General features: G+C 41.9%; 1 protein-coding gene across 1 annotated transcript in view; it reads left to right on the top strand.

Annotated features, from left to right (window-relative positions):
* The window catches only part of Ccdc171 (coiled-coil domain containing 171), a 341,586-nt gene extending 328,965 nt beyond the window's left edge, over nucleotides 1–12,621 (top strand). Inside the window, exon 26 of the mRNA XM_041652374.1 lies at nucleotides 12,059–12,621. Coding sequence (XP_041508308.1) covers nucleotides 12,059–12,280 — 222 coding nt within the window. The 3' untranslated portion in view covers nucleotides 12,281–12,621. The remainder of the gene's footprint in view (nucleotides 1–12,058) is intronic.
* Nucleotides 12,622–12,887: the final 266 nt, after the last annotated feature.

Genomic DNA, 12,887 nt, shown 5'->3' with positions numbered 1-12,887 from the left:
GGAGTTTATGAGCAACTACTGGCATTATTTTTTTGCACACAGCCAGAGAAGAAGATGGGCAGTGGAGAGGGTGACCTCTGTGGAGCTCTAGGAACTGGCCCTGCTCTTTTAGCGAAGGAGCTCCCAGTTGGCGGCTGAGAATGTTTTGAGTTAGAATCTGCTAACACTGGGTTCCAGACAGAGTGGCCTGACCACAGTTCTCAGAAGACTGAGAGGTGATTGTGAGATATGGCCAGTCTGTGTGGTGACATCACCTGTGTGGCCCAGGGAGCCCTCTAGGACATCCGAGGCAGGACCTGACATGGGGATTACAGATCTAGGAGCGGCAAATGGTGGTGCTCTGGATCGGGACTGCACCAGGGTGCACAGGTTTGTGTGAGTAGATCAGAGAACGGGGCAACCTGGCTCATTCCAGCTGGGGATCTTTCAGCTGCATTGCTGTTTAAAGCTTGCGGGAGGAAGAGAGCAGTCGTCTCTTTGCATAGTTAGTTACTTTGGCAAATTGTGATTCAAGGAGAGCTAGTTCAAGTATAGAGCTTAATTAAGGACTAGTAATTGCTTCTGAAAATAGGGAACTTTTTTTGTGCGTAGGTCACTGGAAAGGCTATCTGATACTTTGTAGGCACCTTCTGCATAGCAAAGGAAACATTTAACAAAGCATAGAGAAAGCCCACAGATTGCAATTAGGGCGTACATCCAAGGAGGGCTCATGTCCAATACATACTAGGAACCCAAAGAACTGAATAGAAAACAACCCTGGTGTCTGGAGAGACTGGTTAGCTCTTGCCAGTGCTTGCTTCTCCTGTAAAGGACTTGAGTTCAGTTCCCAGCGCCCACTTCAAGGAGCTCCGCCTATAACTCCAGCTCCGGGGGGAACCCACGCCTCTGGCTTCCTCTGGCACCTGTACTCATGTATGCATGCATGCACACATGCAAACACCCCTCCACACCTTTTAAAAAGATCTTAAAGAAAACAACCATATTTAAAACTATGTTATGATGAGACACCATGACAATGACAATTCTTATGAAAGAAAACATTTAATTGGGGCTGGCTTACAATTTCAGAGATTTAGTCCATTATCATCATGGTGGGAAGCATGGCAGCAAGCAGACAGACATGGTGCTGGAGAGGGAGCTGAGAGTTCTACATCTGGATTAGCAGGCAGCAGGAAGAGCAAGTGAGCCACTGGGCCTGGTTTGAACTTCTGATTCCTCAGAGGCCACCCACTATGACACACTTCCTCCCACAAGACCATACCTCCTAATAGTGCCATTCCCTATGAGCCTTTGGGGGCCATTTTCATTCCAACCACAATCTTAGAATGGTTCAATTATTTTAAGTTGTAGAAAAAAGTCAAAGAAATATTTCATGAATCATAAAAATGATTGAAATTTAAATTTCAGTGCCCGTAAACAAAATTTTATTGGGATATAATTATGATAATTTATTTACATATTTTCTATGACACATTTTAGGTATTGTAGAAATGTATAGCCGACAAATATTACCTGTCAGATATTATCTGGTCTATTGTAGAAAATGTTTGCTGACCCTTGCTCAGCCTTAAGCATTTGCCTGTGTAACCTGAAGGTATAAAGCTGTAGGTCTGTACCGCACTGTGCCCTAGCAGGTGAGGGTAGCGCTCCAGCTGTGCCTCTGGGGTTGGATATTGGATCGCTTCTGGACTTTGTCTTCCCTTACTAGAAGGAACTGAATCATCGTGGAGCTGTTCAGCCACAGTGTTCAGGACAGTTGCCCAGACATGGTCACCGTGCTCCATCACTGTGTGCAATAACTGGCAGTCTGTGACCTCCTCTTTAACACTCAGTACCATCATTTTTAAAGATCACTTTTCATTAGCATGAAATATCTCATTTATTTCCCATTCTTAACTGCTGATAAGGATGCATTATTTCCTCCAATTTATTTGTTAGTCACCTGTATTTCCAATTCTGTGAACTCAGTTTACAGCCTTGGCTAATGAGGCAAATAATTTTAAACATAAGAAATCCTGGAGAAATATAAAAATTTAGTGCTTTTTTATGACCCACATTCCAAAGTTAATTTTTTAATGCTTCATTTCTAGAAAAAAAGCTGTTCATGAATGAATGTACTTTTATGTTTGTTTTTAAATGAAAACAATATACATATTATTGTATACCATATATGTATACACATATGCCTATGTATACATGTGTGTGTGTGTGTGTGTGTGTGTGTGTGTGTGTATGCGGGCACAGACATACATGCAATACACATAGACCTGAGTTACTTTTAACTGCATAAGTCTTGTAAGTTTGGACAGTCACTCCTGTGATTAGCGTGTGTATTACACATATCTAAAAACCGGTTCACCCAAGGATTTCCTACATTGTATTCTTGTGTTTGTACAGTTCTTGTTCTTTTTGTATATTTGATTATATGAATATATTTACATTTTGAATTCTCTCTGAGTTGTTTGGAAATACAGGTTTCTAAGACAGGAAAAAGGTGATTTTTTTTCCTGCTCATTTCTGGAGCTCTCCACTCACGTATGTAGGAAATAAGAAGTCAGGAACAAACCAAGTGTGGGATGAGAAGGGAAGTGGGAGAAGAAAAAAACAAAAGCTGTCCAGGAAAGTTTTTCCCTTCCTTTTCCAGCTCTTACCACACCAGGAAATTTAAACATCCAAGAGCAGACAATGGAGCTGTTATCTTGTCAGGCACAAGACATCTTTAAAATAATTTAAAATTAAGTTAAATATTCTGGGGTAATTCACAGCTTCAGCTCCAAATTTCACATTGGGACCTAACAACAGCTTAAAGCCCTGGTAAAAAGGCTGGGACTTTTGCTCCATGTCAATGCTGTGTAGCTGGTTTATCTCCTGTGCCATGGTGGCTACGCAGAGCCTAGATTGTGCTACAGCCGTGCTTCCCCAAATAAAGCATCCATTTCTGCCTCCAGCACAATGAATACATTTGTGTTGTCCAGTCACCAAGACTGCTGAACCTTTACCATATAAAATGGCTGTGATGTGAAGTAAACCCGAGACAGTCTCTGCTCTGGGTGGCATGAGAGGACAGTGGTTGATGTTTGAGCGATTGATCCAGATCAGAATTCACAGCTCTCTCTGCTACAGCAAGCAGTAACCTGTGGCAACATAATTCTAACCCCTTGAGCCCTAGTTTCTTCAACAGTAAGATATGGTTTCTAGCCATAAATAAAGGACATTGAGCCTATAATTCGTGATCCTAGAGAAGCTAAATAAGAAGGTGAACCCAAAGAAAAATATATAGGCATCCTCCTGAATATTAACCTTCATCAGGCGATGAAAGGAGACAGAGACAGAGACCCACATTGGAGCACCAGACTGAAATCTCAAGGTCCAAATCAGGAGCAGAAGGAGAGAGAGCATGAGCAAGGAACTCAGGACCGCGAGGGGTGCACCCACACACTGAGACAATGGGGATGTTCTATCGGGAATTCACCAAGGCCAGCTGGCCTGGGTCTGAAAAAGCGTGGGACAAAACCAGACTCTCTGAACATAGCGGACAATGAGGAATACTGAGAACTCAAGAACAATGGCAATGGGTTTCTGATCCTACTGCACGTACTGGCTGTGTGGTAGCCTAGGCAGTTTGGATGCTCAACTTACTAGACCTGGATGGAGGTAGATGGTCCTTGGACTTCCCACAGGGCAGGGAACCCTGATTGCTCTTCGGGCTGACGAGGGAAGGGGACTTGATTGAGGGAGGGGGAGGGAAATGGGAGGCGGTGGCGGGGAGGAGGCAGAAATCTTTAATAAATAAATAAATAAATAAATTTAAAAAAAGATATGTGAACTCATGGGATTTTTCTCTTTGAGTTATGAGAATGTATGTAATGGCTACCAAGATGAGCCTACCATGGTGCCTGACATACAAACTAATAGATGTTAACTATGAAAATAGACTTGGAGTCAGGCGGTGGTGACACACACCTTTAATCCTAGCACTAGGGAGGCAAAAGCAAGCGGATCTCTCTATAAGTTAGAGGTCAGCCTGGTCTACAGAGTGAGTTCCAGGTCAGCCAGGACTGTTTCACAGAGAAACCTTGTCAGGAAAAACAAACCAACCAAATAAATAAATAAATAAAAATAAAAATAAACTTGGTATTTGCTATCACTAAGAGCAGAAAAGAGAAGTCAAACACAAATTATTACATTTTTGTGGATTTTATTTCATTGATTCTTTGTAGCAATCCCAAGGATTCACAGATAAAGGCCCAAATAGGGTAAATAATCTGTCAAAGATCACATACTTACTAAATGATAACAAAATTGGAAGGCTTAGCTTCAAAGCTCATTTCTTTCTGCTGTGTTGTGGGACTTCTATGTGAGATATACTCTGTTATGCATAAAATAATCAAATATCAACATGAGACCCAAACCATAGAGTGATAATATTGGTGGTTTGTTCACTTAGTCATTCACCAATCAGGAGCCTTATTTAGTCTTAGCTAAGTGTCTATACTAGAGATACAAAGTCATGGTTTATCTCATCATATGGTGTGCTCATGGTTCTAAGGGAAAACCAAAAATATAGAAATAAATATAAATGCTTACAAGGAAATATGAATTCTGATTGGATGTTTGTCATCAGTGTAGTTGGGAAAAGGTAGGGAGAGGATCTGGAAAGCCCTTACCAGAGAAAGAAGCTCTGACCAGAGAGTTTGAAGGGTAGAGAAGTCACCTGCAAGGAAGACATGGATGGAGCAGGGCTGGGTGTGTACTGTGGAGTACATTCTGGCACGAACTGGATTGCACAGCGCCAGGAGAAATGTCGATGAGGCTGGACAGGGGAGCAGAAAGCTCAGAAATTGCACAGCAAAGATCCTGGTTGTGGGGAAGCATAGAGACACAGAGTCATTAATCCATCAAATTTCCATGTCAGGAAAGCTGTTGCGGCTGAATTGAGACATAGACCTGGGAGCTGGGTTCTGCTGGAGAACAAAATGGTGTGACAAGTGTGTAGGTGTCTCTGCCAGGTTTCTGATTTCCTCTTTATTCTTATGATTGACCTTTCTAAATCTGTAGGTATGTGGGGCCTTTAGGATGTCTGTTGACCATAGAGAGTTCTTTCTAAAGCTCCACTGCCTCCTCCCCTATTCCTTCATCAGTAAGCTCGAGTCAAGCTAGTCTGTGCTAACCTAGAGGGAGAAGGAGATATAAAACACTAGGCAAGGTTTGGAATCACAAACTGGAAGTTAGACTTAGTAGCTTCATGAAATAAGTATTTTAGTGTAATAACAGATGTATGTGTGAGCGCATGTATAAATGTGTGTGTGCTTGAAGGTGGATGTCTATGTGCGTGTTTGTGTCTCAGGGCGGTGAATTTTCCACAGGAGAACACAATTTCCTGCCTTAGTTCCAGTTCTGGTTGTGTAACTGTGGTGTCCCATGACTCCAGCTCATGGAACTGGAAAGCAGGGAGGTGGAACATGACACACAAATATTTCTGGGGGAAAGAAAATTTTTTTATGCTAAGTATTGAGAGTCTAGCGCTAGGACACATTAGGAATCAGAGTGGAAATGGTGAGTCTCATTGTCATTCCCTCTGTGGGGGCTTTGGTTTTGCCATCAATATAAACACTGCTATCGCACTCTGTGTGAAAGCAGCCAGCAGCATACGGGCTTGAAATGCCAGCTTGGAGATTACAGTAACAAAAAGTATACTACAGAATTTAACTGAATGGAGTTTTGGTTTACACAAAAGCTGCGGACAGTATGCATTCCTTCTGCCTCAGAATCAGTCACAATGGGACATCTTCTCATGGCTCAGAGACCAACGCTACAGAAGGGGGTGGAAAGACTGTTAGAGTCAGAGGTCAGGGAGGAGAAAACCATGTCTTCTGGACATGACAAGACCATTGCCCTCAGGAACGCACAGAAGCCCGCAAGATCAAGCCAGGCAGCATGGAGTGGGCAAGGGGCTCAAAAGAGCTGTAGACAGTGATGGCTTCTGTGGGAGGGAAAGTCAGGTTTCTTTTTTCTTTTTCTTCGTTCCTTTTTTTTTTTTCAAGACAGGGTTTCTCTGTGTAGCCCTGGCTGTCCTAAACTCACTCTGCGGACCAGGCTGGCCTTGAGATCTGCCTGCCTGGGCCTCCAAGTGTTGGGATTAAAGGAGTGCACTTCCTCTGCCCGGCTAGAGTCAGTTTTCTTTAAGGTTTGATTCTTGGTAGGTTGCCCATGCTTTAGTGGATGGGTATGCTCCATGCCCAGAAATATGAGTCAATGGGTATTAAATTTAAAGAAAAAAAGTCTGCAGAAAGTTAGGGGGTGGGTAGGGAGGTGGGGGCAGACCTGGTCACAGTTAAGGGGGAGCAGGAGTGAAGATGAGCAAAATACATTGTATGAAATTCTCAAAGAATCAAAAAAAAATTTAAGAAAGAATATATATCTAATCCAAGAGGGGTTCCAGTGAGGGCCCAGTATCCTTAGTGTAGCAGAAGTCAGTGGTCTCGAACCAATGGCTCATGGCAGTGAACACTTAGAAGTAAAGATGCATGAACTAAAGGGTCTACTGGGCCACACTACAGCTTCCATGCTGAGATTCTTTTTCAATGTGTTTTTGTTGTTGTTTGGTTTGGTTTTTGCTTTTGCTTTTAATTTTTGTTTTGAGGGGGCAGATCACGGGGGCAGAGAGTAGAAGCGAAAAGATGGAGAGGTGATTGGAATCAGGATGCATGATGTGAAATCCACAAAGAATCAATAAAAAGTTAATAGGAATATACATCTAAAGAAGAATGGTCTATCATGGTCTATCTTACCTCTCAAAATTAAAACTGTAAGTATTATATCAAGAAATCCTGAGTTTTAAAGTTAGCATCAAACAGAAGTTAGATGCTAGTATGTTATACACCAGCACACATGGAGCTGTAGCAGACTCGCAGTATTTCAGAGTTGAGGAGTCCAACCCTTATTTTTTTTTATTGAGAACTTCTCTAAGACAGTCACAATTGACTGTCATATGTTATTTTTTTCCTTTATTATTATTATTATTTTTTATTGAAAAAAACATTTCCGCCTCCTCCCAGCCTCCCATTTCCCTTCCCCTCCTCCCCCCACTTTTCTCCTCCTCCCTCTCCAGTCCGAAGAGCAGTCAGGGTTCCCTGCCCCGTAGAAAATCCAAGGTCCTCCCCCCTCCATCCAGGTCTAGGAAGGTGAACATCCAAACTGGTTAGGCTCCCACAAAGCCAGAACATGAAGTAGGATCAAAACCCTGTGCCATTGTCCTTGGCTTCTCATCAGCCCTCATTGTCCACCATGTTCAGAGAGTCTGGTTTTATCCCATGCTTTTTCAGTCACAGTCCAGCTGGCCTTGGTGAGCTCCCAATAGATCAGCCCCACTGTCTCCTTGGGTGGGTGCACCCCTCATGGTCCTGACTTCCTTGCTCATGTTCTCCCTCCTTCTGCTCCTCATTGGGACATTGGGAGCTCAGTCTGGTGCTCCAGTGTGGGTCTCTGTCTCTATTTCCATCCATCGCCAGATGAAGGTTCTATGGTGATATGCAAGATATTCATCAGTATGGCTATAGGATAGGGTCATTTCAGGTTCCCTATCCTCACCTGCCCAAGGAACTAACTGGGGACATTGCCCGGGGCACCTGGGAGCCACTCTAGGTTCAAGACTCTTGCCAACCCTAAGGTGGCTCCCTTAACTAAGAATTGTGCTTCCCTGATTCAAGACTTTGGAAGGCTAACTTACCATGTCAAATGGCTGATTCAGTCATAGCAGAACTGGGCAGCATGCTGCAGTCTGCTAACCTCCACTGTCCTGGGTGCTTAGCATGATCTGCATGTGAGTGAATCATGCTTTCCCTCATCTCTAACCATAAGTCCTAGAAAACCCACCTGGATCATGGGTGCTGCGCTGGAGACAGGGCCTGCGCTAGCTGTTTAGAAGCCTCCGCTCATGCTCGGCTTTGATTTATAGACAACTTGTTGTGTGATTATTTTATTATTAGATGAATGCTTTATTTATTGTTTGGAAACATTCTTAGAAAATCATAATTTTAAAAAATGGCTACGGGGTGTATTCAATTACTGCATTTCACCAATTTTTTAAGTGCAGAAATTTAGTAGGTGCATTCTGTATTGTGAATGTGTATTTACCTGATCAGTTGAAACAACTCTAATAGAATCATTTACAGCTCATTGAGGAGATAAAAGCGCTTCCGTGATTCACATGACACCTAGCTCTTATTTCAGGGAACCAATTTCTTCTTTAAAAATTGCCCAAATTTAGAGTTATATGAGACGACCAGAACTCTAAACAGTTTATGAAGAAGTCTAAACGGCCACAGGCTTCTCAGACTTAGGGTGTAAGATCAGATAATGATATTAACTCTTATTGATCTCTGCTACAAAGTTATTTTACTATCCTTACCTCTTTGTTACATTAAGAAAGCATTTCCATAGGTCTTTTGATATTATTTGCAACAAGAAAAATTCTTAATATTTAATTGTTATTTAAACATCAAATTTTCAGATCAAACTTTCACTAGATATTGTGCTGGCTCTTTTGAGGCTAAGTACTTAAAATCAAATTTTATCTCATTTCATGAGAAAAACATATTTTTAAAAGTGTAGCAAGTGATTCTAGTAGCAGAAGCAGCCATTTGTTTTTATTTACACAAATATAAGCCTGGCTGCTGGCGAGAGGCCGTTGAGGAATAAAATCTTTAAGGAAATATGTATTCTCTCTTTTTTCTCACTGCTGTCTTCTCTCTTTCTTTCCTTCCTTCTTCCCTTTTTATTTCCCCTTCCCCTTTTCCTCTTTTCTTCCCTCCATCCCTCCCCTTTTCTCCAAGGCAGTTTCAATAAATGTACAAAAGTTGAGATTGATTTAAAATAGTACAGAAACCCTACACACAGATTTTCAGGGTCATTTAGTAAAAACACTCTATCAGATGAAAGGGAGTTTTTACACACGCACAAAATTAGACACATAAAGAGAAGGGCAGGAGCAGGCAAACCCTAGCCTGTGTAGATACTTAGACCTGCACAGTCTTCAGACTGCAGCGCTTGGCGGAGCTTTTCCCTGAAGGGCGGCCTTCTGGTTCTTCAAGTACTGGACTGGAGGACTCACAGGAGTAAAAGGGAGGCTTCAAGTGCAGCGGATTTCAGGAAGCTGCATGCATCTCTGCTACTGGCAAACAGTAGAAAATGAAGAAGCCCCAGGAGGGGACCAGATCCCTTGATCTGATTCTGTTTGTCCTCCTTTCACAAATAGATTTCTTAGACTAGAACTTGAAGCATAAGGATGTACACTCATTCTAAAACGAAAAGAAAACCAACAACAAGAAGAAAAACCCCACCTGAAATAGTATTATCATATGACCCCCACCCTGGGCTGTGCCGCTTCTATATATTTACCCAGACTGCTTAAAGTCAGCATTGCAGGGATGTCTGCATGCCGTGTTTATTGCAGCAGCTTTTTACAAGTCAAGTTATGCAACCACCCCCCCCCCCCCGTGTCCTCCAGTCAGTGAGTAGACAAATCTGAAGTATCTGCACATTGGAATACTACTAGACTTAGTAAAGAATCCTGTCATGTGTGACAGCGCTGGTAGGCGTGAAAGACGCCTAGCCCGGGACAGACGCCTGATTTCCCCGTTATATGTAAGGGGACACCATTGAGAATCTGCTGAATTCATAGGGCAGAGAGTAGAATGGTGATTGCCATCGAGGGAGGTGGACTGGAGAGAGAACAGCCAAAATGTTCCGAGTCTTAGAACGAGCAGCAAAAGTGTGATGGGTTTATACCTTGGTGCCTGGAGCTCACAGTTCGGCTAACAATAAAAGGGAGATGTTCTCAAAACAGAGCACTCAGTACCTGATATAATCACTCTGTATTATATTCAAATTACAGTTTCACTGTGTGAGTTGCAGCAGTACACATTATGTAACTTACCAACATTGTAAAATTCTGAAAGACTTAAAAACAAAATTTGAAGCTTCGCCTAACCACACTGAAAACCCTTGTCATAAGGAAGGTAAAGAAAGCGAGGAAGAGAGTCCAGCCCCACTGTCCTCTGCTCCTTCAGCATTCTGCCAACGCCTAGGTCTGCAGAGGAAAACTTAGGAGGTGGCATATAGCACTTCCAGCCGCAAGCCCAATTGGGTAGTGAGGCCACCACCTTACACAGTCAGCCGAAGTTCTGGATGTGACTCTGGAACAGAAAATCTGGGAGGGTGAGGCTGCCCGCGGTGCCTCTTCTGCCCACGGTGCCCCCTCTGCCTGGTACCCCCTCTGCCTCTGCTCAGGTTTTAGCCTGAGGTACCCAGGCCCAGAACGACAGCTCTGAGTGAGCCGTAGCCCTGCTGTCTAGGGCTGGTGCATGCTTTTGGGTGTTCTTTTCCTTCCATGGGACCCACTAAACCCCATGCTTCCTGGAGATAGCTGAGTAGCCACTGTGGGCACTTTTTTTTTTTTTTTTATTAACTTCCAGCATAAAAAGAGATGATTTCCATCAGCTATCTGCTTGCGGTGGAGTATCAAGAAATCAAAAGAACAGAGATCAAAGAAAATTGCTGAACTAGGTGTTAGATGCAGACATCGATTTTCTCCAGTTGTACTTTAAAAAAAATCTACAAAATTGGTAACACATACAACAGTAGAATTTCTAATATGTTCCTAACGCCAGCAGTGGTTTCTTCCTTGTCTCCACATGCAGAAATAGTTTTGTATAACATGACATAGGGAATCAGACTCTTATATCTTATGTTATTTTATTATCAAAACTCAATCCAAAAGAAGGGTGTTTTGAAAGCTCTGTAAACTGGAATGGTTTTAGTGGGCACTCATAACTGACCCTATTACCTCACCAGCATTCATTTGCTGAGAATCTGGAAAATTCTGATTAAAAATTGATAATTATTTTCTTATATGTGTAGATGTTTTAAAATAGCACCTGCTTCATGTTTAAGGCTTCAGTCACATTAATATTAACTCCTATTCACTGGTATTTTGTTTCTTAAGCCTTAAATTGTAGCTTTATCAAATGTTAAATTTGTTTTCAAATATTTTATGGGTATATAGCAGTTTTAAAGTTTGATTTTGGATTCTACCCATGTTTTATATGTTTATATATGAGAAATTGATTTCACAGTATAATCTGTATGTTATAAATGATTCCCAGATGGTTAAAACAGTCTTCATCAAAGCAGGTTGGATTGTTATACTGTTAATGAAGGTATAACATAAGTCCTCACTAGAATCTATTCATAGTGCATTATTTTCTAGAAATCACTGGGATTCACATATTTTTCTTTGTGTTAAACCTGTGAATTAAGTCATTAAATGTAATTTAGAAATGAACACCGTGGATCATTTCCTAAGCAGTCCATACAGCACTTATAAACCAATGAAACAAACTCTACTAGGGTTTGGCTCTGTGTACGACCAAAGAATTGAAGCTGAGCTGGAAAATGCCTGGTTGCATTGACTTCTTGCCATAAAACTTACACAAAGTTCTGCTCTTCCTCCATTTCCTGAAACACCCGTGACATAGGATGTTATGGGATATTTGTACATTGGGTGAAGATACATTGCTGTGATTGGTTTAATAAAGAGTGGAATAGCCAATAGCTAAGTAGAAAGGTTAGGGGGGACTTTCGGGAACAGAGAGGTCTCTGGGAGATGCCAGTGAGACTGTGAAGAAGTCAGACATAAGACACAGAGCAGAAGCAACCAAGCCATGTGGCACAACGTTTATTAAGAGAAGCAGATTAATCTGATTTATAAGTGCTAGTTTGGGACAAACCTAAACTAAGGTCCAACTTTTATGATTCACAATAAGTCTCTGTGTTATTTGGGGGCTGGTGATCTAAAGATAGTCCAACAAGAAAGCTTGCTGCAATAGGATGAGTTGATTCAGTTACAGTTGGAGATTGCTTCCTTTATGTAGTTTCACGTACATTACTTATGGCAAGCTCCGTCTGCTTTACACCTCCAGTCTTGTCCGCTTCCTCGTTTGTCTTTGTAGAGTCTACTTAAGAGTTTAAAATTCATTGTGCTTCTTTCTTCCCACAGACAGGATCCCGAGACCATTCCAACCTCTCCATCCCTCCAAGAGCTGCCCTCCCTGGGGACACAGCTGGGGACTTTCTTCCACTGCAAGCGGAACTTGATACAACTTACACCTTTCTAAAGGAGACATTCATAAATACAGCACCCCATTCTCTAACATCTTCTCAGTCGTCCTCTGCGGTGATTCCTGCTAATGCCAAAAGACCATCTCAGATTGGGTTATGACTTTTATGAAATAAATGGAGGAAGAGTTAATGGTACAATTAAAATTGTTTTGAAGGGGGATTTTCTTTTCAGTTGAGGTTTGTTTAATACAAGCGAGGGTGGGCTTTAAAAAATTGTGTGGTATCTTGATGTGCGCAGGAATCTCTGTCTCCTCAAATAATGAAATAACCCACTTTTTCCTCCCTAAGTTTTATTTATTATCACAGTTGCTCATTTTTATGTAACATATTTTTAAATGTTAAAGAATGACACATTTTGGGTAATTTCCCTCAGACTTAAAAAAATCAATAAGCCATTTTAGTCTCTATCTATCAAAGTTGTTTCATACTTGTCTATTTTCAAGCCAGACCGCAGTACTTTAATAGGATTGAGAGAGCTATTTGAAATGTATGCCAATGATTCCTGTCATTTCATGGCAGCGCTGCCATGGTTCACTGAGCCCCTCTTCTCTCTTGTCAGCTCGGCGGAAGACAAGCATTTAGTTGCAAACTTTAAGCAGGTTGTGCAAAACAGAAATGATGTGGGCGCTTCTGCTCCCGCACACTAATGTCACTCCTGGTCAGTGTGAGAAGGTCAGCTTGCTCCTTGGAAAGCTACATGATACCAC

Source organism: Microtus oregoni, unplaced genomic scaffold, assembly GCF_018167655.1.
Source record: "Microtus oregoni isolate MIOR12 unplaced genomic scaffold, Mior012 000005F_ref0000423, whole genome shotgun sequence".
Taxonomy (NCBI): domain Eukaryota; kingdom Metazoa; phylum Chordata; class Mammalia; order Rodentia; family Cricetidae; genus Microtus; species Microtus oregoni.
This window is presented reverse-complemented; position numbering and strand designations above follow the sequence as displayed.